The following is a 22,816-nucleotide window of genomic DNA, read 5'->3' as shown; positions in this document are numbered from 1 at the left end:
GGCTGATCAGACCTGTTCTTATTGCAAGGGTATAGCTGCAGGTGTAATGCGTTTGTGGCAGAGATGAGTTCCGCTTCCTGTCACATCTGTCTGTATACGTTGGCCAGACCCAAACCTGAGAAACACAGTGTCCTCGACAAAGCACCCACCGTAGTCTGATGCTGGGGCTAACACTGGACTACTCATTCATTTCTCCACATGGGCTTATCCACCTCATTGGAATCGAAACCCCTGGCGGGAGACAGGATGTGCAGAAGCTAGTCTGCTTCCATATCACCAGAGGCTGACAGGAGGGAGATAGTCCTTAGATGCTTTCTAGAGTTGAAAGGCTGTTGCAGTTAAGAACACATAATGCTCTTGCAGAGGACCAGAACTCACTTCTAAACACCCAGTACGAGAGGGCTCACAAATGCCTATAGAGGGAATCATAGGCTCCTTGCCTCCAATGCCACCTGCACTCATGAGCAAATATTTGCAAACACACACACACATGCACACACACACACACACTACACACACACAATCGAACTAAATCTTAAAATCGAGTGTAATATTTAATACCACATGAGAATTGTTTGACATTCAAATTTTTGTGTCCACAAACAAAGTTTTATTGAAACACAGCCACACCCCTGCCTCTGTCTATTGTCTGTGGCTGCCTCAGATCCAGAAAAGCACAGTTGGAATTGGCGTTGCCATAGAAACTATATGTCCCAAAAGCCAAAAATATTTATTCTCTAGTCCTTTACAGAAAATGTTTGTTATCCCTCTTTTATAGAATAGAGAGTTTGAGGGAGGTGAGGACTGTGCTCGGGACTATAGATGTTGGATAACTTCCATATCTGCTTGGGGCTAAAAGTTTCTCCTTTTCCTCCCTAGTAATTGGCACCTGGAGATACTCATGTTCCAGTAATCAAGAGGGAGCCTAGCTGCTTCTTCATGATCCAGGGGCGTGTGGCCCAGTGAAGTTCCTGAGTGGTTCAGCATGACCTTGCTGCTCCTGGGTGCGGTGCTGCTGGTGGCCCAGCCCCAGCTTGTGCATTCCCACCCGGCTGCTCCTGGCCCGGGGCTCAAACAGCAGGAGCTTCTGAGGAAGGTGATTATTCTCCCAGAGGATACCGGAGAAGGCACAGCATCCAATGGTTCCACGCAGCAGCTGCCACAGACCATCATCATTGGGGTGCGCAAGGGTGGTACCCGAGCCCTGCTAGAGATGCTCAGCCTGCATCCTGATGTTGCCGCAGCTGAAAACGAGGTCCATTTCTTTGACTGGGAGGAACATTACAGCCAAGGCCTAGGCTGGTACCTCACCCAGATGCCCTTCTCCTACCCGCACCAGCTCACGGTGGAGAAGACACCCGCCTATTTCACTTCGCCCAAAGTGCCTGAGAGAATCCACAGCATGAACCCCACCATCCGCCTGCTGCTTATCCTAAGGGACCCATCTGAGCGCGTGCTGTCCGACTACACCCAGGTGTTGTACAACCACCTTCAGAAGCACAAGCCCTACCCACCCATTGAGGACCTCCTAATGCGGGACGGACGGCTGAACCTGGACTACAAGGCTCTCAACCGCAGCCTGTACCATGCACACATGCTGAACTGGCTGCGTTTTTTCCCGCTGGGCCACATCCACATTGTGGATGGCGACCGCCTCATCAGAGACCCTTTCCCTGAGATCCAGAAGGTCGAAAGGTTCCTGAAGCTTTCTCCACAGATCAACGCCTCGAACTTCTACTTTAACAAAACCAAGGGCTTCTACTGCCTGCGGGACAGTGGCAAGGACCGCTGCTTACACGAGTCCAAAGGCCGGGCACACCCCCAGGTGGATCCCAAACTACTTGATAAACTGCACGAATACTTTCATGAGCCAAATAAGAAATTTTTCAAGCTCGTGGGCAGAACATTCGACTGGCACTAATTTGCTGTTAGGCTCGGGACTTTTCCTGTTGTAACTTCTGGTGTACATCTGAAGTGGGGAGGAAAAAAATTTTAAAAAGGCATTTAAGCTATAATTTATTTGTAAAACCCACAAATGACTTCTGTACAGTATTAGATTCACAGTTGCCATATATAGTAGTTATATTTTTCTACTTGTTAAATGGAGGGCGTTTTGTATTGTTTTTCATGGTTGTTAACATTGTGTATATGTCTCTATAATATGAAGGAACTTAACTATTGCACTGAAAAAAATAAGAGATTTTTTTTTTTCTGGAGACGTCTTTTTTGTTGTTGTTGTTGTTGTTTTAAATATAATTAACCTGCCTCCAATTCGAAATAGCTCTTTGATTTTCACCCTCCTTGTCAAATCTATAATCTTTTTCTGCTTAAAAAAATTATTGATATTATGGACCTTTCTCCTCTCTTTTCTGAATTTGTTTTTTTTTTTTTTTTAATTTTAATGCCTGACTGTGGTCTTCAGATTTAGTTTTTAATTGCACTTTGAATTCCCTCCTCACCGAGAGAGTATCATTTTTGGAAGTGGCAGTTTTATTCATGTTCGAGTCAGCCCGCATGTGGGTTCAACCCCCGTAGCCTGCATATGGGTTTAACCTCTTCCAGCTTGCATGAGGGCTTAACCTCTGCCAGTCTTCATGTGGGTTTAACCTCTGCCAGTGTAACACATATGAGTTTTAAGTGAAGAAAATGGCACTGAGAATTAAAAACAGAGGAGAACTGGCGAGAGGTTCCTTAAGATCCAACTAGTCTTAGAGGATACGGACAAAACTCATAATAAACAAGCTTACATCCTTGGATTTCAGAATGATCTTGGAGCTGTAAACTTTACTTTGGGGGGCAACTGGCCTCTGCAAAGCTACTTAAGAGAGAGCAAGAAACATTCAAGTTCTCTTTGTGTGTGTGTCTGTCCAGCCTAAATCTCGCATGAGGAGCAGAATAAGTAGGAGCCTTTGCTCACTCTTTGTTTTCTGAAAAATCAACATGCACTTATGATCTTCTATTTCATGCTCATAGAGATATAACTTCAAAATTGGCTCCAACTTTATAGTTTTGAATAGAAAAAAAATTAAAACTCCCAAGGACTGAAGTTAAGATGTGAAAAAAAAAAAATCACAACAGAACCCGGTGCACCTGCTCACATAAATGGAGTTTCCCTTCTCCTTAGAACAGCCACAAAGCAGAGGCTGGTCACAAAAGCCAGTTCTAAGTCTCTGGATTGTCACACATACCTGACATTCAATCTTTTATGATTAAATAGACTAGATCTTTTCCATAGTAATAAATATGGATAAGATAATAAAGATACTAAACTGTGATCATTACAGTGGGAAAGAATGCAAGAGAGCAGAATAAAACCATTTCCTGATGGTTTGTTCTGAGGGAATGAAACACAAGCAGGCATCCTGGATTGCTTTCTCCATCTTAGAACTCTCTGAAACTTCCCTCAAGCAAACTTAAGATGGAGGCGTTATTCTGACAAGTTCAAAGAATAGAGAATATGCCCTGAAACACAGGACACTTGTTGAAGGTCACACTATCAGGTTTAGAGCCTGGTTGCATATAAAGCACAAGTAATCTTTCTTTCTTTCTTTCTTTCTTTCTTTCTTTCTTTCTTTCTTTCTTTCTTTCTTTCTTTCTTTCTTTCTTTCTTTCTCTCTTTCTGTTTAGCTCTATCTAAACTCTAAAAAGGTCAAACTCAGAGGTAGTGTTTTTCTGACTTGATCTGACATGTCTTTCCTGATGCCAAAAGTTTTCCACCCAAAGAGCTGCACTTGAGCCAGAGGAAGGGCAAGGGGAAACCAACATTTTTTTCAGCAGTCTTCTTAGGGAAATGAGTCACTTGGTTGTATTTTAGCAGTCCCAGCCTGATCTGACCTTAACCTGTTCCACAGCCCATTCCTGCCTAGGACTAAGAGTAGAAGAGGATGCCTTCCCCTTCAGAACTCATTAGGGCTATCCATCAACCACTGTCTCCTCAGAAAGAGAACCAGATATACTTATAGCAGATTTCCATAGACTTTATGATATGCAGAGTGCTTCCCTCTGCAGCATATCCTTTGGTATTTTATGAGACTTTACCTGAAGAATGAGGGGCTCCAAAAAGATTAAATCAAGTTTCCAAAGCTGCTCAGGGATATTGGGACAGACAGAAAGCTCCGGTGGGGATCTCTGGTGCCCAAGAAGATGCTTGTAACACAGTGTAGGTGATCAGTGGATGTAAATCTAATGCATTGCTTTATTGGGGGAACAGAGTACTGACTCAAGGAGTCATAGTTCTGCACATACCACTAGAGAAAATGCAGGAATCCCAGTGGAAGCATATATTCATTAATTCTTCTCTCTCCTCTCTCTCTCTCTCTCTCTCTCTCTCTCTCTCTCTCTCTCTCTCTCTCTCTCTCCCTTTCTTTCCTTTATTTATTTTTTCTTTTTTGATAAAACTCCAGTGAGTCATCAGTACATTCTAAGAAGCAAAAACCCAATCACTTCCTAGCCCTGTTCAGAGGATACTGCATTAGACCCATGGCCATTCCTATTAGAACAAAATGCAGTAAGGCAGGAGTCAAATGGTATTTGTTCTCTCCTGATCAGGTTGAATGCCAATCCTATTAACAAAGACAGCTCCCTGCTGGAGGAGGAAGTACCTACTGGAGCCCAGGCTACAGTCACCTGAGAGCTCTAGAGAAATAGCTAAGATTTGCTGAATAAAGCATTCCATATAGGGTTGGGCTCATGCCTCATTTGCTGTTTCAAAGGAAAAATTGTATCACCTTCTCCTTCCTCTAGGAATGGGACAGTGTTGAAATCCAGTTGATACTACGTAACTGTCAGCTAACAGCCTGGGAATTAGTGAGTTTATGAAAAAACAAAACAAAACAAAACAAAGTATGATATGATATACCTCTGAGGTCAGGCCGTCTTTCTCTTTCTATCCTGCACAGAGGAGAAATGGAGGGTTGAACTAGCCAGTGCCCATCCTGTCTGTTGCTTACAGTTGTGGAGACAAAGTCTGCTGTATTCATTAAAACAATCTTTTTTTTTTTTTCTTTAGATCCTATGATATAGCAAACATAGGATAAATTCTTCAAGAAAAAGTCATTGGAGTTAAGTGTTTTGGGTTTTAAGAGGAAGCAAAGAAGTGCCAAGAAAGCAAGAGAAATGGCCTTGAGTTGTGTACATTAGATAGGGCAATATGTTCCATAATTTAACACTAATTCAGTCACATCCCTAGAAGGAGTCAACCAGCTGGTAGAAAGAAGATGAATGAAGAATGAGGTATGCGATTTTCCTGATTGCCAATCATTTTTTATAAGAATGAAAAAATATTACCGAAAAGTTGCAATAGAGCTATGACTAAAGCCACTTAATTCAAGGGTCACAGAGGCCCTGTCCTTTTGCAACAAGCATTGTGAAAAAAAAAATTGCCCTGGAGCCAGAAAATGAAAGTCATTGATGTTACCAAAGGAATACATCTTGTGTAAAGGCATGTCTTGAATCAGAAAGTGGTGATGGGGGAGGGAAAGGATATAGCAGAAATACAGGGAAAAGTCTTGTCTAGCAAGTGTGTAGCTTGGATTAAACACACTAAGCAGCCAAGATGTAGCTTTGTAGCCACTTGTAGTCTTGTCAGGAGGTTTCTAAGATAAAAGTAGTCCCCCATGTGTCTGAATTCTGTGTAGGTTTGTCAACTGCACAAAATAACCATCATTATTACACACTTTTTATGTGCTTCATATCTTATATTCATTGCTTCTAACATAACTTAAAAAAAAAAACTCTGAGAGGTAAGAAATATTGCCCTAGTTTCAGTCAAGAAGAAACTTAAGAACAGAGATTAAAATGTTGACTTCTGATGACAGAGAAAGTTATTTATTTCATATGCGATTTTTTCTAGTGTCCTGAATTTGTGCAATTTCCATCCATCCCACAATGAATCAAGGGGAGAAGAAACACATAGGCCTCGTCGAGAGGGCAGCATCTACTAAGAAACTTGTAGGATGAGAGATTGGACAAAAGAGGACTGAAAAGTCAGTGTTCATAGGACCACACAGGAAGGATGTCCTAAAGGGTGTTGCAACAGGCAGAAGTTAAAAGAAGGATACATCACTAAGCACAAGAGAAATGCCAGGGTGAGGATTCCCCAGTAGCATCGAAGAAGCAAGGGATCCATAGCCCATCAGCTCATCCAGTTGCTTGACTCACTCATGGAAGGAGTAGCCCTGTATCTTCATCTCCCACTGATGTCAAGGATACTACACTTTTCTCAAATTCCACAGTTAGATAAAGAGAAAGAAAACACAATTATAATCAGGAGATTTGGGCATTAACCCAATTTGACCATGCAGTCTTCAGTACAAATTCTCAGACCCTTAATTTCCTCTTTGGTAAAAATGGGCTGATATTCAACTCAGTTTGGAAGGAAAGTTAATGAGATGAATGGTACAGGCCATCAAGCTGGTGTACACGTAGGGCTTAGCTGGGAACAGGTTTAGGGGTTTAAGAGACAGACAGGAACTAAGTGTAAAGTGGTCAGCAAAAACTCACTGTCTTTGTTCTGTCCCCCACTGCCCAGCTATGAGACTATAGTCATTGCTGTTACTGGCCCAGACAGATCCTATTTCCCATAGCTTCTCCATCTTTTATATCCCTCAAAGGCAGAGTACTAACAGCTCCACAGAAATGTGTTCTTAAAGTTTTATCTTAGCAAAAGCCACATTACCTAGAGACAGCTGCAAAATGATGCCCTCTTTCTTGGGTGGAGAACAAATAACTAATGTTTGACTGTTCAAGTCCCTTGCCTTTGCACAGGCTACTTCATAGTACAATTTCTGCTCATAGATCCCCTTGACATCAGCCTGGGCTCAGACTTCTAAAAAATATACCTGTTTGTTTCTTCCCATACTTTTGTCCCCCTCCACTCATTTAGGTTTTTGATGTTGTTATTGTTTGCTTTGCTTTGTTTTGTTTTGTTTTGAAACCCTATTCTTAGTAAATGAATCAATTAGCTGAGCTCTTGCTTCTAGGACACCAGATGTCAGATAATAAACCTGCATTTATGTCTTATTCTATGGAAATAATATAGATAGTGTGACTGAACTATAGATACCACTTTTTAATAAAATAATGAGTAGAAAACAAGTGTATGTCATTGACTTGTACATAGAAGGCTTAAATCTGGGTTTAAATATTACAGTATATGAAATTGTTACCAAGTAAACTCTTTTCCTTGGATTATTAGACTGTCATCAAAACCCTATTCATGAAGCCAGGCATGTTGGCACACACCTATGATCCCAGAACTTGTTAATTGAGACAAGAGGAGCACTAGTCCGAAGTCAGCATGAGCTACATAGGGAGAACCCACCTTAGGAAAAAAAAATAATAACTTCAAGGCATTAATGTAAAACTTGAGATTCTGGTTCATGAAATATTTCTGGGTCCCACAGATAAAATGGCATTGCTTTAATTCATTTCTGCTCCACAGTACAGTGTTTCTATTCATTTTCAATGCTCCTTTCCGGTCAGTACAAGGGGGAGTCTTCCCCTTAACAGCCACCTTGTGGAAATTTGCCTAAGGAGGAGGTAGATAGAAAGCACTTGTTTATGGATGATAAATCTTGTCTAGTTGTCAATCTAATGTGAAAATTCTCTCCATCACATCCCAGCCTCACAGTGTGGCTTCCCCCTGGGAGTCCTTTCTTTGGTCCATGAACTGCTAGGCACTTAACAATATGGTGTTTTATTCAGTCCTTGAAAGCCCCTAGGGAAATAACCAAACCAAGTTTCACGTGTTTGCTTATTAACGCAGAGCCAGCAAATAGGACTATACTTGATGTTGGAATTACAAATGTTTATTAACTAAACAAATCTTCCTGCTGCCCAGCTTTCTTCCACTGCGCTACCCTCTGCAGTCTCTTCTGGAATATTCAGCTATTCCAGTGTTCTCCTAGGCACACCATTATGTCTTCAAACTGACAATTCGGATTCATACTTCTTGGACCTCTGTTCTCTAGGTTCTGCCCATGAATCCAAGAATGAATATTCCTTGTGTGGTCTTCTTCATAACTATGTGAACTTTGACAAATATCTTAATTTCCAGGACTCTCTCGTAGGGGATATAATGCCTTTCCCACAGTTGTTATAAGCAATACATGAATAATGGACAATTGAACAATTTTGAAGTCATAATTCCATAAACAGTAGATGAGTTATACTTTAGTCTTCACAGAAACTGATGGGCCTTTGTTACCATTAACCTTGTTTATGCATGAGGAAACTAAAGGACAGTGATAGCATTTTCCCAGAGTCTAGTCACCCCCGGGGGGGGGGGGTCACTAGTATTATTGGCCTCCATCATTATCCTCTGGGTATTGTCTACCACACCAGGCCTCCAGAATTCTCCTGAGGGTGGTCTCTAACACACTTGGCTGCCAGCCCTTTCTTCTTAGTGGTCTTTAGCACACTTGGCCTTCTGGCTACTCTCCATTTCAAAGAGGAAAAGAGATCTTTCCCAATGTCAAGGGTGAGTGCAAAGAGGTCACAGACAAATCATACTGAAGCTCAGGACCAACATCACCTAAAAGTTTCTGGCAGAAAGAATTCTAGAATGGTCCCGAGATACTCACCGAAAATAGTATGGGTCATTTATTATCTTAATTAAATTAATCAGTAGGGCAAAGAAAATAGTTTGTAATTTAGTAGATCAGTTCAGAAAGAGATGGAAATGAAGATAAAGGAGGGGGAGACATGTCCCTCCTGGCTTTGCTTGCTATGGATAACAGGACTCTGAGAAGATGATATACCAAAGAACTGTCATGGCTAGTACAAGCTAAGGGTATTTCTAGAAACATTCAGCAGGGATGTTTGCAAATATCTCATTTTTTCCAACACTAGTGAGCAAAGAAGAAGATACTGATTAGAAAATGTCCTGTCTGAAACCTTGTTTCTATCTTAGGAAACTCTCTCATGGCAGGCTTGGTCTCCTGAGTCACCTACACTGAGTTAATAGATGTGTATTGACTTAACCTGCTGTGATCTAGTAATGTGCTTGTCTTTATATTAATACAAAGACTTGAGTCAATTTTTCTCATCCATTCAAATGGCTTGTGCTTACTTTTCAATGTCTGCTTTCAAAACAAACCAATTCCTTGAGTTTTGTTGTTGTTGTTGTTGTTGTTGTTGTTACCAAATAAATACAAGTACATTATATAATAACCAGAGCCTGCATTTTGAGTTTCAAGAAACAATTATAATTGCCAATGTTTGTGTTCATATCCTTTTACTTCTTTTCAGCCTGGAAGTCATGCTACCCTGCTATGTATCTATAGATATTTGATTTTATCACTCACCACCTAGAAAAGGCCTGTGGCTCCCTATTGCCTAAGGAAGCCAGTATCTCATCTATGTGTCTACATAAAGGAGAAGTTCAGCTATCAGTTTCCAGTTAAAGCTATGCTCTTTGGTGAGAAGTGTTTTGGAAGTGAAAAAACTAACTGGAAGTGATCCAGTTAGTTCTGGATCACTTATTACACACATTCTTATAACAAACTATACCAGCATTGTTGGTTCCCAGAAAAATCTATAATCTCATAGACCCTGGAGGTTAGATAAGCATAGGTAGGCAAGTCTGAAATGACAGAGCCTTATGGGGAATCATATGTCAGCTATAAAAGAAAACACTTAGAGGGCTGAACTGGATGGATATCCAAGACGATGTCTTGAATCACATGTTTGAATCCTAAGTCGAAAGAAATACACCACCATCCTCTTCCCTAACTCTCTTTCCCTCCCTTATCCCTTTTTCCATATTGCTAACTTGTTGTTAATTGTTCATAGCACGACAGAGCTATGATAGTAGATAAACATTTTATAAGATTGGCTTGCTCTCAGACTTTCAAAAGAGAAGTCAAAAGTTATTAAGTAATAAAGAGAGTGGCCTCATTCTATTGTTCCAAAACTACCAGCTGAGATTCCTCATGGGAAAGGACCACATAAGGGACAAATAAATAGGATGTATGATTCATGGGGGTCCATTTGTAGAGATTAGCTATTTACCAGACTACTATATATTCTTTTACAATAAAATGGACAGCACACTTGTGTAATGGATCATTGGCCATACTTTAAGGGGGAGATTAATATAGGTTTAAGCTTTCATGATATGAAAGTCCATTATACTAATGCATGTTATTATAAGTCCTTGTGCCTCCTATGTAATTTCAGCTACTTTTGCCTCAGTTATTTGACTCCTTTCAAACTAATTCTTTGTTGATATCGATGGAGATTAAGTCATTTTTACATAAATCCATTCATGCCATAAGTAAAATGCAGGTTTGTTTGTTGTGTTGTTTCTTCTGAACATTGTTGTCTGATTCTATCAAGCCATTTGAAGAAATGCTTTAAGACACACCTAAAGCAAATTGTAGATTGAGATTCACTTGGGAAACCATGCTATATGGAAGCACAGCCTGCCAGCCCTACCACACCTCTGAGACAGTTTGTCAAACATCGAAGAGTGTTGCTGAGACTTTTAACACTGGGTATTAAAAGCTGTCTATGGTATTCAAAAGAGAATGCACTGCGGGTTCTATTTCCAGCTTCCCAATTTGAAAGTTCTATTTTCGTAGCAATTTACATTTTCACACAATTAAAGACTACCTAATTCTGATTTGCACTTCAAGTATCCAATTTACCTGTAATTTACATCTTTTATTTTATTTTTTTGTTAGTCTCTTCAGAAACAAACAACCACACACAAACACACACACACACACACACACACACACACACACAAACCCTAGGTTTTAAATGTTGGCATCATGACAAGATCTCTGTGATACTAAAAAGTTAAACTAAGCATTTCAGAGGGTCAGTCTGTTGAACAGGAATTAGGAATGGCTAAAGCTCTTTAAGCCTATGAACATATTCAGCCACACAGAGACATCCAACATTTATACATTTATTTTTATATAAATACCCTTTCCATGGTAACATTCAAATTGTTTTTAAGTAGGAATTTACCATTAACAATACAATATTCCTTTAGTCATCATTGCAACACCCTAAAGATTAACACCAGCTGAATTAAATTCTCATTTTTAAAATGTTCTGTGCCTCTAAGTATGAATGTTCACATAAGAGGAATCAAGGTCCTGATAAAGTGAGAAAATAATACTGTATTCTGGTCTCATCTTCTTCTCGACTAATGGCTTCTAAACTCTTGGCTTTCCTAAGTATTAAGAAAATTAAAGAAGTCTTTGGTGGCTCATGACAAGTCATACTTTATTCTGTGTTAATGAAGAGACTTTGCACTGACAATGACAGGATGGAAGAGAGTTGCCAGAGGAGGCAGCCTTGCTGTTGTGGATGTCTTCCTCCTACCACTCCCTTGATCTTCTAGGGTATAGACTGCAGGGGATGAAGGTTGAAATATAACCCAGGTTCTGCTATTTAGTTAATTGAGCCACCTGAGCAGAAATTCTAGAGCCCAAATGACCCAAACAGACGGGTGATGATGTGGAGGCTCTGGGAAAAACTGGCTGGAAGTACGTGGACATTTCCTGGCCTATACTACCATTTCTTTCTTTGCCTGTTCTCTAATTATAACCTTTTAAAAATAAACTGTTAATCAAATCAAGAAACGATTTTTTTTTCAAATTACATTGGCTGTTCCAAAAAAATTATAGAAGCCAAGGAGAACATCTAAGAACCTTTAACTTGCAGCCAATGAGACAGAAAGGCAGTGGGCAACATGAATGTTCAGGTACAGCTCACATGGGGATGGATTTGTGGAACACAAGCAGTTGTTTACCTCTCAGATCAGAGCCAACTCTCTGAAAACTAAAGGTCATTTTGCTTCCATGTAATATTCAAATGGTGAACAACTCAAGGTAAGATGTGCTTTGTTTCTTCTCTAACTGATGCATATAAGAGATCATTTAAAAGAAAAGTACTTCAACTAAGCCATTTGGAAATTTATTCTTTACCCCTTTGGGAAGGAAAAGTTGTCAACTTTATTCTACAAACATAAAATGGCATTTTTTTTTCTTTAGCAGTTTATTTTTTATATCTTGCCACAGCTTTTCCTTGAAAATTAAGCTACTCTCTTCTATAAATGTACAGTGACCTACTTAATATCTTTGTTCTTTCCCTTGGGAGAGAGGATGACAATGTGAAAAGTACCCTTAAAGAAGTTTAAAGTGTGGTGGACATCTTAGCCTAACCAGCTTCATATATAGTCAGTGTCGTTCGATTTACAGCCAAGAGGAAGAAACAGCCAACTGGAGTAGTCCCTTTTCTACCGCAGTGTTATTATGACAAAGCAACTTCAAGAAAGAAGGGTTTATTTGGGACTTATAGCTCCATAGAGTTAAAGTCCATTATAGTGGCATAGGGGGAACAGGTGGACTGGAGCAATGGCTGAGAACACACATCTTTTTTTTTTCTTCTTTTTTTTTTTATTAGATATTTTCTTTATTTATATTTCAAATGCTATCCTGAAAGTTCCCTCTACCTTCCCCCCTCCCTGTTCCCCTACCCACCCACTTCCACTTCTTGGCCCTGGCATTCCCCTGTACTGAGGCATATAAAGTTTGCAAGACCAAGGGACCTTTCTTCCCAATGATGGCCAAATAGGCCATCTTCTGCTATACATGCAGCTAGAGACACAAGCTCTGTTGGTACTGGTTAGTTCAAATAACCCCATTAAAAGATGGGGTACGGAGCTAAACAAAGAATTCTCAACTGAATCAAGCTGAGAATCACCTGAAAAAATTTTCAACATCCTTAATCATCAGGGAAATGCAAATCAAAACAACCTTGAGATTCCATCTCACACCAGTCAGAATGGCTAAGATCAAAAATTCAGGTGACAGCAGATGCTGGCGAGGATGTGGANAAAGAGGAACACTCTTCCATTGCTGGTGGGATTGCAAGCTTGTACAACCACTCTGGAAATCAGTCTGGCGGTTCCTCAGAGAACACACATTTTAAACCACAGGTGGGAAACAAAGAGAATATACTCAAAATGTTGAGTCTTTTGAATCTTTCGAAGTCCACTCCTAAGGACATACATCATCCAGTAAGGCCAGATCTAAACCTCCATGTCAGCCACCAGCTCGGGACAAACTGTTCAAATGTTGGGTACTTATGGAGGACATCTCTTTCAAACCACAACACCAAGTATCTTCAGTAGATAACTGGATAAATAAAATGTGATGTATCCATAAGATACTGTATTGATGAAGCACTAAAATTAATGTTGTTTTGATACATCCATGGATGGACCTTGAGCCAGTTCCAAAAGACAAATATGGTTCCTCATACAAAATACCTCGAGTAGGCAAATCCACAGAAATAGAAAATAGACTAATGCTACCGGAGACTAGGAAGAAGAACAAGTAGGAGGTATGCTTTTAGAGGTATGGAGTTTTCCCTTGGGATATGAAATGTAGTGGAAACAATAGCAATTAATGCACAAGGCTTTGACAAATCAATGTCTATGAATTATATGTGAAAAATGAGCAAAAGGACAAGTGCTTGATGTTATATTTCCCTGCAATTACATATGCATACCTTTTTATATACACATATCTGTTATATATATATATATATATATATATATATATATATATATATATATATATTTCAGTGGAGGATGATGTATAATCTTAGTCTATCCATGAATTTTGTTCATATATAGCATTCATGGTTCATCTCTAGTATATATGAAAAGATTTCCATAAAAGCACTTAATCCACATCTTTTCTATGGGGCAACGTTATTCCATTTGATATGTTATTTATCAGTTATGAAGATTAGAAATTACCATGATGCCTACTGTGAAACAAATCTATACCCACTTCTGTTCTGCCTATCTCATGACTTAGCTTAAAGACAAACAAAATCATTTACATTTACAATTTAAGCTATCACTTGAGTTTTCTGTTCCACCTTACCAAGAACTGCAGTATTGTCTTCGTAAAGTATGTTCTTTCCAAGCTTCCTATGAAATGTTTAATATAACAACTTTAATATTTATCATGAGTCATCTCTTAAAAATGGGATTAAACCTTGTACCCTGTTAATTGGGTTGGATAAGGATTCCTGATCTTGGATTGAGCACCATTAACTGAAATGTTTAAAATGATCACCAAATGATGAATTGGCAAAAACAGATGAATATTGGGTCCTTTTAAAAAAAAATGAACAAAAGAATAAATTAACAAGGGAGGCAATGATCAACTCAACAGTCTAGAATCACCTAGAAGACACAGCCTCTGGGCATTTCTGCCCATTTCTGTGACTTTCTAGATTGTGTTTATTAACGTGGAAAGACCCACTCTAAATATATGTGTGAATTGGAAGCCCAGACTCAATGTAAAAAAGAAAGTGTGTTCATCTCTCTCTGTTTCCTGACCGATTGTGTTCAGCTGTCTCATCTGAGCCTCTGACTCCCTGAATTCCCTATCATGATGGACTGTCCCTCCAACCCGGAGCCAGAATAAACCCTTCTTCCTTGAGTTGTTTTGCTAGACATTTTTCATCACAAGAAAGAAAAGTAACTAATAAAGAGGAAACAAGATCCCAGCTTTTGTTTGTTTGTAAGTTTGTTTATATCTACTGGACACACAATTGGATCAGATAGGAGTGTGTCTCATCCCTGGGTACCTCATCCCTCTAGACAGCGAGTGAAAGCTGTGACATCCTAAGTGAGCCCAGGCCTCTATATTTAACATAGAAAGCATATGTATGGTCATATGGAAAGATGCTGATTCTTTCTGTTTCCTGTTTATGTAGTTAGATGTAGGGGATGAAAGAGGGACTGGCTTTTCCACATACACCACTCATCAGCAGGACAGGAAATGTTCCCAGATGAAATTCTTGCCATGTAATTCTGAGGTCCTACCCTGCTTTATAGTTGTTGGATTCAATTTCCTGGGAAGTATGAAGCAGATATGCTTGAAGTGCCTTCCTTGATCTACTTTTTAAATATTCAAGTAATTACAACCTTGAGTTTGAAAATGTTGTGGATTTTTTTCATTCATTCATTCATTCTTACATTCGTTCATTTTTTTCTTTCCTCTTTATTATCAAGTCTTTGTCATGTACAAATTTAACACCTATTTTTATGTAATATAATTTCAATGATGGAAAATTAAGCTCATTTTAAAAACTGTTATTTAAATGATCCCTAAATGTTAATGTAAGATGATTACTTTTTCTCAAAACTCAACCAAGAATTATGATTTCATCAATATGAATATTCTAAACAGATTTAAGAAGTGAGGGAGGTTTGAGATGGTGGCAAGTGAGGTCACCTTCGGGGTCAGCATGGAGAGGCTATACTGCTCCTCAGCAGGGAAGATCGTGGCTGCCTCATCTGGAAACATCTGGGCAGGTCCCATACAGGGAGGTCACAATAGAGCTTCATTGGTTTGTTTTAACAACTGAACCAGGCGACCACACACTTCACCTCCTACAAAGTACAAATATATCTCACTGTTCTGGAATCTGATAAACTTTCTATGAGCTAGAAACACATTGTGTCATGGATCTGTTTTTCCTGGTGTCTCCTGGGAACATGTTTTTCTTGGAATCCCAAGTCAGTATATCACAGAATATTTGTACCTTTATTTTTACTGTGTTCAACAACAAAGAAGTGAACAAGGAAGACACAGTGCACATGTAATATATATATTAGGACATAGAGATGAATTGTATTCCCTATGTGTGTATTATATACATTCTCCTTCATTTAGAGTCTGTCTTGATCTGCTTCCATAGAGCCCTGCAAACCACTCAGAACAGTCTCTCACTTCAAGATTCTTAATCCCATACACAAATCCATCTCCATATAAAGTAACTTAGTCACAGAATGTCTCAGACTAGGATGTGGACATCTCCTAGGTCTTCATCCTGCCTCTCGTCAAGCTCCAGAACAGAGTTCTGATGTGCCTCAAGGTATAGTCCCTAGGTGAGCAGCCTCAAGTTGAAGACACAAAGGAGAGAAAGATCAACAGGCTGTCTGCAAGGAAGGGCCTTCTGCTCTCCTAAGGAGCTCTGTTTTTCAAGGGAGCTCAGCTATTTCAGAAATGGAGGGGAGATTTGGATTAAAGCATTGTCAGTTCACTCTCATAGCCCAGGGCTGCTTTCTGACTCTAGGCCTGGTCCCTGTTGAGAAGTGAAGAGAATAAGGCCCTGTCTTTTCTTGTTTCTGGTTCTGCTGACCTCAGACCATATTTAGTGCCTTTCTGTCTGCATTCCAAAATCCAAGCTAAAGGTAAGTGTCTCAGCTACTTCCTCTAACCTGGAGGTGTCTATGGCCCAGTGACAGGGATAGAAAAACGTACATACATACGTGTGTGTGTGTGTGTGTGTGTGTGTGTGTGTGTGTGTGTGATTTCAATGATGGAAAATTAAGTTCAGCTTTAAAAAGTGTTAGGGGAATTACAAAGAGAGGTTGTGTTTCCCAGACCTTTGATAAGTAGGTGTCATCTGAATCAGGTATTTTCTGATGACCACCACCCAGCAAAACCTTTGCTCTTGCATGTATGTTGGTTATAACGAGGATTGGACCAACTTCCATTAAAGTGGAAAATGGGATGGCTACCCTAAGTTCTTCTTTTTGAGGTAGTTGCCCATTTTGACCGTATTCCAGGAATGCTCTAGAGGGGGATCGCACAAACTGTATACAACTGTCTGTATTCCATTCTACCAGATGGTCAGAAGGTAATCCCCTTAAGGACACAGGTATAGCTGGGAGAGTGAAGGGAGCAGAAGGGCTTTGTAAGTAACTTACCAATGCTTTCAGAATCTGTCCATCTTAAGGATTCTGATAATTGCAATATGCACTGGGTTATGACAGAGCTAAGTAGTTTTAATATCTTGAAAAATTCAAGGAAGTACTTCCGTGATCAGTGACAATTCCCCGAGACGGCTACTGCGCTTGTGTATACCCTGCTTTTCAGGTGACACCGAAGCATCAAAGGCCTGGGAAACACAACCGCTCTTGGTAATTTCCCTAACACTTTTTAAAGCTGAACTTAATTTTCCATCATTGAAATCACACACACACACACACACACACACACACACACACACACACGTGCACGCATGCACCCTCCCAGACACATAACCCCACCCACCCACACACATTATATATATGGAATTATATTCATATGATATATGTTATATACTATATTCTAACTCAATATAATTCTATTTATTTTGCCTCATATTAATTGCTGTTACAAAAATCATTCAGTTCTCAATGTATAAACTGAGTGTTTATTAAGCATTAAATAATTAATTGATCAGACTTTCCTGACAGGAGTCTGTCTTTGTATTTGCATTTCCTGGTCACCAGTGACCTCTCAGAACCTAGAAAAAGCCAGTGGGCCATGAAGTTGTAAAGTTGCAAATGAATGAATGAATGATCTTTTTATCTGGCATAATAGTCTCCGGGGGCAAAAGGACAGGTATTGAAATCTACAGAGGGAGAGCTTTGTGATGGGCTCTCAGGAGTCTCTGTAGTTTCTGTGCTCTTTCTCCTCAGTGAGAAAAGTTAGATGTAGAAATCACAAACACATAGACAGGAACAGAGTCAGAATTCTAACCCAGGTCTATTAGACTACCTTCCTCTGTTACCCACCACATCTGTCTTAGTCAGGGTTTCTATTCCTGCACAAGACATCATGACCAAGAAGCAAGTTAGGGAGGAAAGGGTTTATTCAGCTTATACTTCCACATTGCTATTCATCACCAAGGGAAGTCAGGACTGGAACTCACACAGGTCAGGAACTTGGAGCCAAGAGCTGATGCAGAGGCCATGGAGGAATGCTTCCCCTGACTTGCTCAGCTTGCTTTCTTATAGAACCCAGGACTAACAGGCCAGGGATGGCCCCACCCACAATAGGCTGGCCCCTCCCACCCTTGCTCACTAATTGAGAAAATGCCTTACAGCTGGATCTCATGGAGGCATTTCTTCAAAGGAGGCTCCTTTCTCTGTGATAACGCCAGCTTGTGTCAAGTTGACACACAAAACCAGCCAGTACCACATCGGTTCAGCACGGAGTAGTTGATTAGAGATGTGGATCTGTAAAGGGTCCACAAAGGCCTTTATAACATGAGACCCTCCTTACATCTTAGATGGATGTGTAAAGGGTTGACAGTGACCCCAGTTACAGGAGACCTCCTTTACACATTGGATAGTGCCATAAATGGTCAGACACCAGTAACATGCGGCCACCCTTACATATTGTACATCACAAGATACTATAGGGTTTTGAACATGCAACGTGAAGATCTTTGAAAACCCAAATCACTTTTAAGAGTAGTGAACAAGAAAAAGGAGGAGGGGAGCAGGACAGGGAGACACAGAGGAGAATAAGGTGGTAACCAGGTGGACTCTTTCTTTGGCTTTTTATTCACATCTTCACATTAGTATTTCATCCTTGGCCAGGGCTTGAACACTTGAAGCTATTTCCTTTCCTAGAGTGATTTCTTCTTTCATTTCTTGGGAAGGTCTTCTCTGTACTCTGCAAGGGAGAGTCTGGAGGCCTGTGTCTGGTGGGACACTCCTTCCACTAGCTTCAGTCTGCTGAGCTAAGTCCAAACCTGCCCTCCCGGGAACAGACAGGGCTCAAAGAGCAAATCGGGGCAAATTGCCTTTGCTCCTTTGCACACATCGTTTCAGGCTGTGCTCCTTAGACAGCCTTGGGAAAGAGAATCACAGAGAGTGGCCTTCCTCTTTTGGGGGCTCTTGTTTAGCTTCATGTCTGGACCTGAACACAGGACTATGGCTAGTGACATAGCTAGCCTCAACTGAGTTAGCAGCTCTGGGATTTTAGACAAGGATCTTAACTTTCTGAGTCATCCCTAAAAACTGTCATGAGAGAGGCATGAATGGTCTGCAGCTGTGGGAGTGTGGAAAAGCATAGGATGACAAGAGTTTCAAGCATGGAAGAGGTACTGTGTCCTTGTCTGATGACCCTTTATTTCAAACAGCTTTACATGTTTAAATGTCACATTTCATGATCAAAGATGTTATGGACTATTCTAGGAAATAAAAAGAGAAGATAGGTTAGAGGGCTGGCTTAGTGCTTAAGGGGACATGATGCACCGATGTTGGATAAGACACAACTTCCTGTAACTCCTGATTTAGAAAATCTGATAACTCAGGCCTCCCTGGGAGGCCTCATTTACATAGAATATGTACTCATGTACATATAACCACCCCCAACAGGCAAACACACAATGATAAATCTTTTTTTTCTAAAGAGCATTCTGCACACTGTTGTACTATGGGTATAAACTTACGTGGGAATAAAGCTTACATCTTTGAGGTGTTCCAACTCCTTCAACCGGAACAGTAGTTCCTTAAAAATGAGGAACTGTCTTGAACAAAAGACAACGGTCCTGCAGCCAACAACACTGACTCTCATCTTCATGTGCTCTGCTTCCGGTGTCTGCATCACTTTAATGCACATGAAGTCATATCAAACTATGTGTTATTACAACTACCCTAGAGACAGCTTTTCCTATGGAAGACTTTGACACAGTCAGCTCTGGAACGGCATCAATGGCTGTTTAAAATACTCCAAAACTGGTTCCTCTCCCTCTGAAAACTACTTTGCACCTTGAAAACCTGTGAGCTCTTGCTCTGCAGCCGTGGGAGTGTGGGAAAACATGGGATGACAAGAGTTTCAAGCATGGAAGAGGTCCTGTTTCCTTGGCTGATGATCCTCTATTTCAAACAGCTTTACGTGTTTAAATGTCACATTTGAAATGTGCAATAGCTAGTCATTAATAAACATCAGTGGGTGTTTGTGGTTCAGCAACGTGGCAGTATTAAAGAGATAACATCCCCTATGTAGAGAGCAGGTGCAAGAGATGGAATGCCCTGTGTTCTCTCACTGGTTTTCACTCAGACTGAGGGTGGCTCCTTTGGCAATGACCATCATAGCTAGCAGGAGAGTTTTAAGTTTTCTGAAACCAAGGGGATTAAAGCCAGAGCCATAGCTAATGGCATTGAGAGAGTGGAAAATGAATCTATGAGTGGAGTGGCCTTTGGAAAGCAAATAGAATTTGGTAAGCTTGTATGAGAGCACTCTTGATTAAATCCTGCTGGCTTTAGAAGACAGACAGATACGTGCTCACACACACACACACACACACACACACACACACACACACACACACACACACACTGCAGACTTGCCAAGAGATAGCAGATAACATCATTGTACTCTGCCATCAAAAGGGCCATCATTATCCCTAAGCTGATACCAGAACTGAACCCTTGAAAGTCCCAAACAGTGAGCTAAAGAAACCTCTATCTTTTTTTTAATGAGACTTTATCTTAACTAGCAAAAAAATCTGACTAGAAAATGCTTCATTTTATCTGTCCTATCAACTTAATAGGTTACACAACTAAATCTTGGAGAGACTTAACTACTAAGGTGGAGTCACACAGCTATCACTGAGCTAAAAATATGCCCTATGCTTTCGTGAATAGAAAGAGTATGCTGACGGGTTGGAGATATGGTGCAGTGGTTAAGAGCACTGACTGCTCTTCCAGAGGTCCTGAGTTCAATTCCCAGCAACCATCTGGTGGCCCACAACCATCTGTAATGGATATACATAAAATAAATAAATCTTAAGAAAGAAAGAAAGAAAGAAAGAAAGAAAGAAAGAAAGAAAGAAAGAAAGAAAGAAAGAAAGAGTATGCTGAACAATGTAAAGGCTCTTTTCAGAGATTATCCCCTTTCTCAGTAGCCCTAGATGTTAGTGAAAGGAAAGTGAAGTGGAAGGGCTTAGTTAAATTTTCCCAGCAATGTCCTAGAGGAAAAGCTTGCTCCATTATGTGCCTTACATTGTCTCAAGACGTACATTTTTTCAAAATATACAGGCCCATTTCTACAAAGGACTTTGGGGAATGCTTATAGATCCAGGTGAGATTTGTCTTGTGTCTTTTCAATACCTTAAACATCAACAGCATGTGGACACTCTTCACAGTCATCACACGGTCCAACCTCCAGATCATGAGTCACATGTGAAACCGATTCAACAAGAGCCAAGTGGTGCTGGGACAGTGCGTGTGTGACGCAGGTTGAGAACTACTCACCAGCAGCCATTTCTCCTCTGTTCTTCCTATATCCTCTCTTTCTGCTTGGGAATAGAAAACCAAGGAGTCATGTAGGCTCTCTACGGTGAAGTGAGCAAAAATAGAGATAAATGCTTAGTTGTTCCAGCAGTATTTTGAAGGCAGTGTAACAAAACCAAATGACTTCTACCTATCAACTTGTCAAGCACGCAGGAAGTTTATCGACGTGACATATCCAACACTGGTAAGGATCTGTTAATTGGGGACATTCTCCTACAACGGTCTCAAACTGAAATCTTACAAATACTCCAGATAGCCACTGAGAGGCACATATCAAGGTCCCTGTGACTAGGCGCATTCTTTTGTAAAACAACCCTGTTTCCTGAAAACCCTGATAAGCAAATAATAACAACCCAACAAAGACTTGGGAGCAAAAACTACAGAACTGTTACTTCAGCTGTGGTAATGCAAAAGTAATATTGAAAGTAATTGAAATATGTATTGAGAACGTGGGTTGAACTGGAGAGATGGCTCAGAAGCCATGAGCAATTGCTCTCCTTGCAGAGGACCAGGGTTTGGCTCCCAGCCCCAACAAAGCTGCTTACAAAAGTCTGCCACAGTATTTTCCAGGGCAACTGACCTCTTCTGACCCCTGTCTGCACTTCATACATGTGGTACACTTTTATATACACAAGCTACATACTCATACACATAAAATTAAAAATCTAAATTGTATATATATATATATATATATATATATATATATATATGTATATATATGCTCAAACACACAGTCTAAATAAGTTACAAGAATCATGATCACTTGGCATAATGTCAAGAGTTCATCTACAGAAGAAACTTCACTGCAATGGTTAATATTTTGTGCCTCTGGGTCAGAATATCAAGAGTCATTTGTGTTAATGATAGGACATCAGTAAAGAGCTCAAACAACGGCGGCAGTCCTAGAAGTGTGACATTAATGAAGTTTTCACTAATGACTATATCTTACCAGCCAAGATGTGGTTACATAGAAATTCTTACACATTTCATGGTGCTGGAGCTTGCTGTCTGTTTTAGTGCTTGGATATGCAGAGGTAAATCTGTGAGTAAAATGTAAGAGAGAAAACAAAAATCAAAGGATAATAACAGAAAATCTTGTTTCAAATATGTCCACTGCAACATTTATGACAGTCTAGATTTAATAATTAAAATAAAAATAAAGGTTCAGCAACTTATAACACAGAAATACGGTATGCCATGTGGACTTTCAGGTGTGCTGCTAAGAAAGCAACAAGAACATGTGTTTATCATGTTAGTTGGAAATAAAGAATGAACATGAACATAGGAACATAATATGTAACAATATTTTAGCACATGGAAAAGAAAAATATTCAGAGAACGATTCTAGAGGCAGGTTAAAGTGGATCTGTGTGGCAGCATTAGGTTCACTGTCTATTTTTTATTATTAATTTATTCATTTATTCTGGAGGTGCTGAGGATGAAACCCAGGGCTTCACACATACAAAGCAAGTATTCTGTCTCTAAGTTACATAAACACACACACACACACACATATATACATACATATATTCTCTCTATCTGAATGTATATATGTATATATGTAAGTATAGATAGATAGATACACACACACACACACACACACACATATATATATATATATATATATATATATACACTTATCTGCATATGTGTATACATATATGTGTATATAGTGAATATATACATTCTATAATA

At 39.9% G+C, this 22,816-nt stretch overlaps 1 protein-coding gene across 2 annotated transcripts in view; it reads left to right on the top strand.

The window, feature by feature from the left end:
* Hs3st1 (heparan sulfate-glucosamine 3-sulfotransferase 1) overlaps positions 1-3,521 on the top strand; it is a 31,873-nt gene extending 28,352 nt beyond the window's left edge. Inside the window, exon 2 of one of the 2 annotated variants that reach the window (XM_029545468.1) lies at positions 880-3,521. In XM_029545468.1, the coding sequence (XP_029401328.1) occupies positions 986-1,921 (936 nt within the window). In that variant the 5' untranslated portion in view covers positions 880-985 and the 3' untranslated portion in view covers positions 1,922-3,521. The remainder of the gene's footprint in view (positions 1-879) is intronic. The other variant, XM_021210991.1, reaches the window with a different exon arrangement.
* Positions 3,522-22,816: the final 19,295 nt, after the last annotated feature.

The sequence above is a fragment of the Mus pahari genome, chromosome 13 (genome assembly GCF_900095145.1).
Source record: "Mus pahari chromosome 13, PAHARI_EIJ_v1.1, whole genome shotgun sequence".
Taxonomy (NCBI): Eukaryota; Metazoa; Chordata; class Mammalia; order Rodentia; family Muridae; genus Mus; species Mus pahari.
Note: the sequence above shows the minus strand (reverse complement) of the source record. Positions and strands in the feature narration are given on the sequence as shown.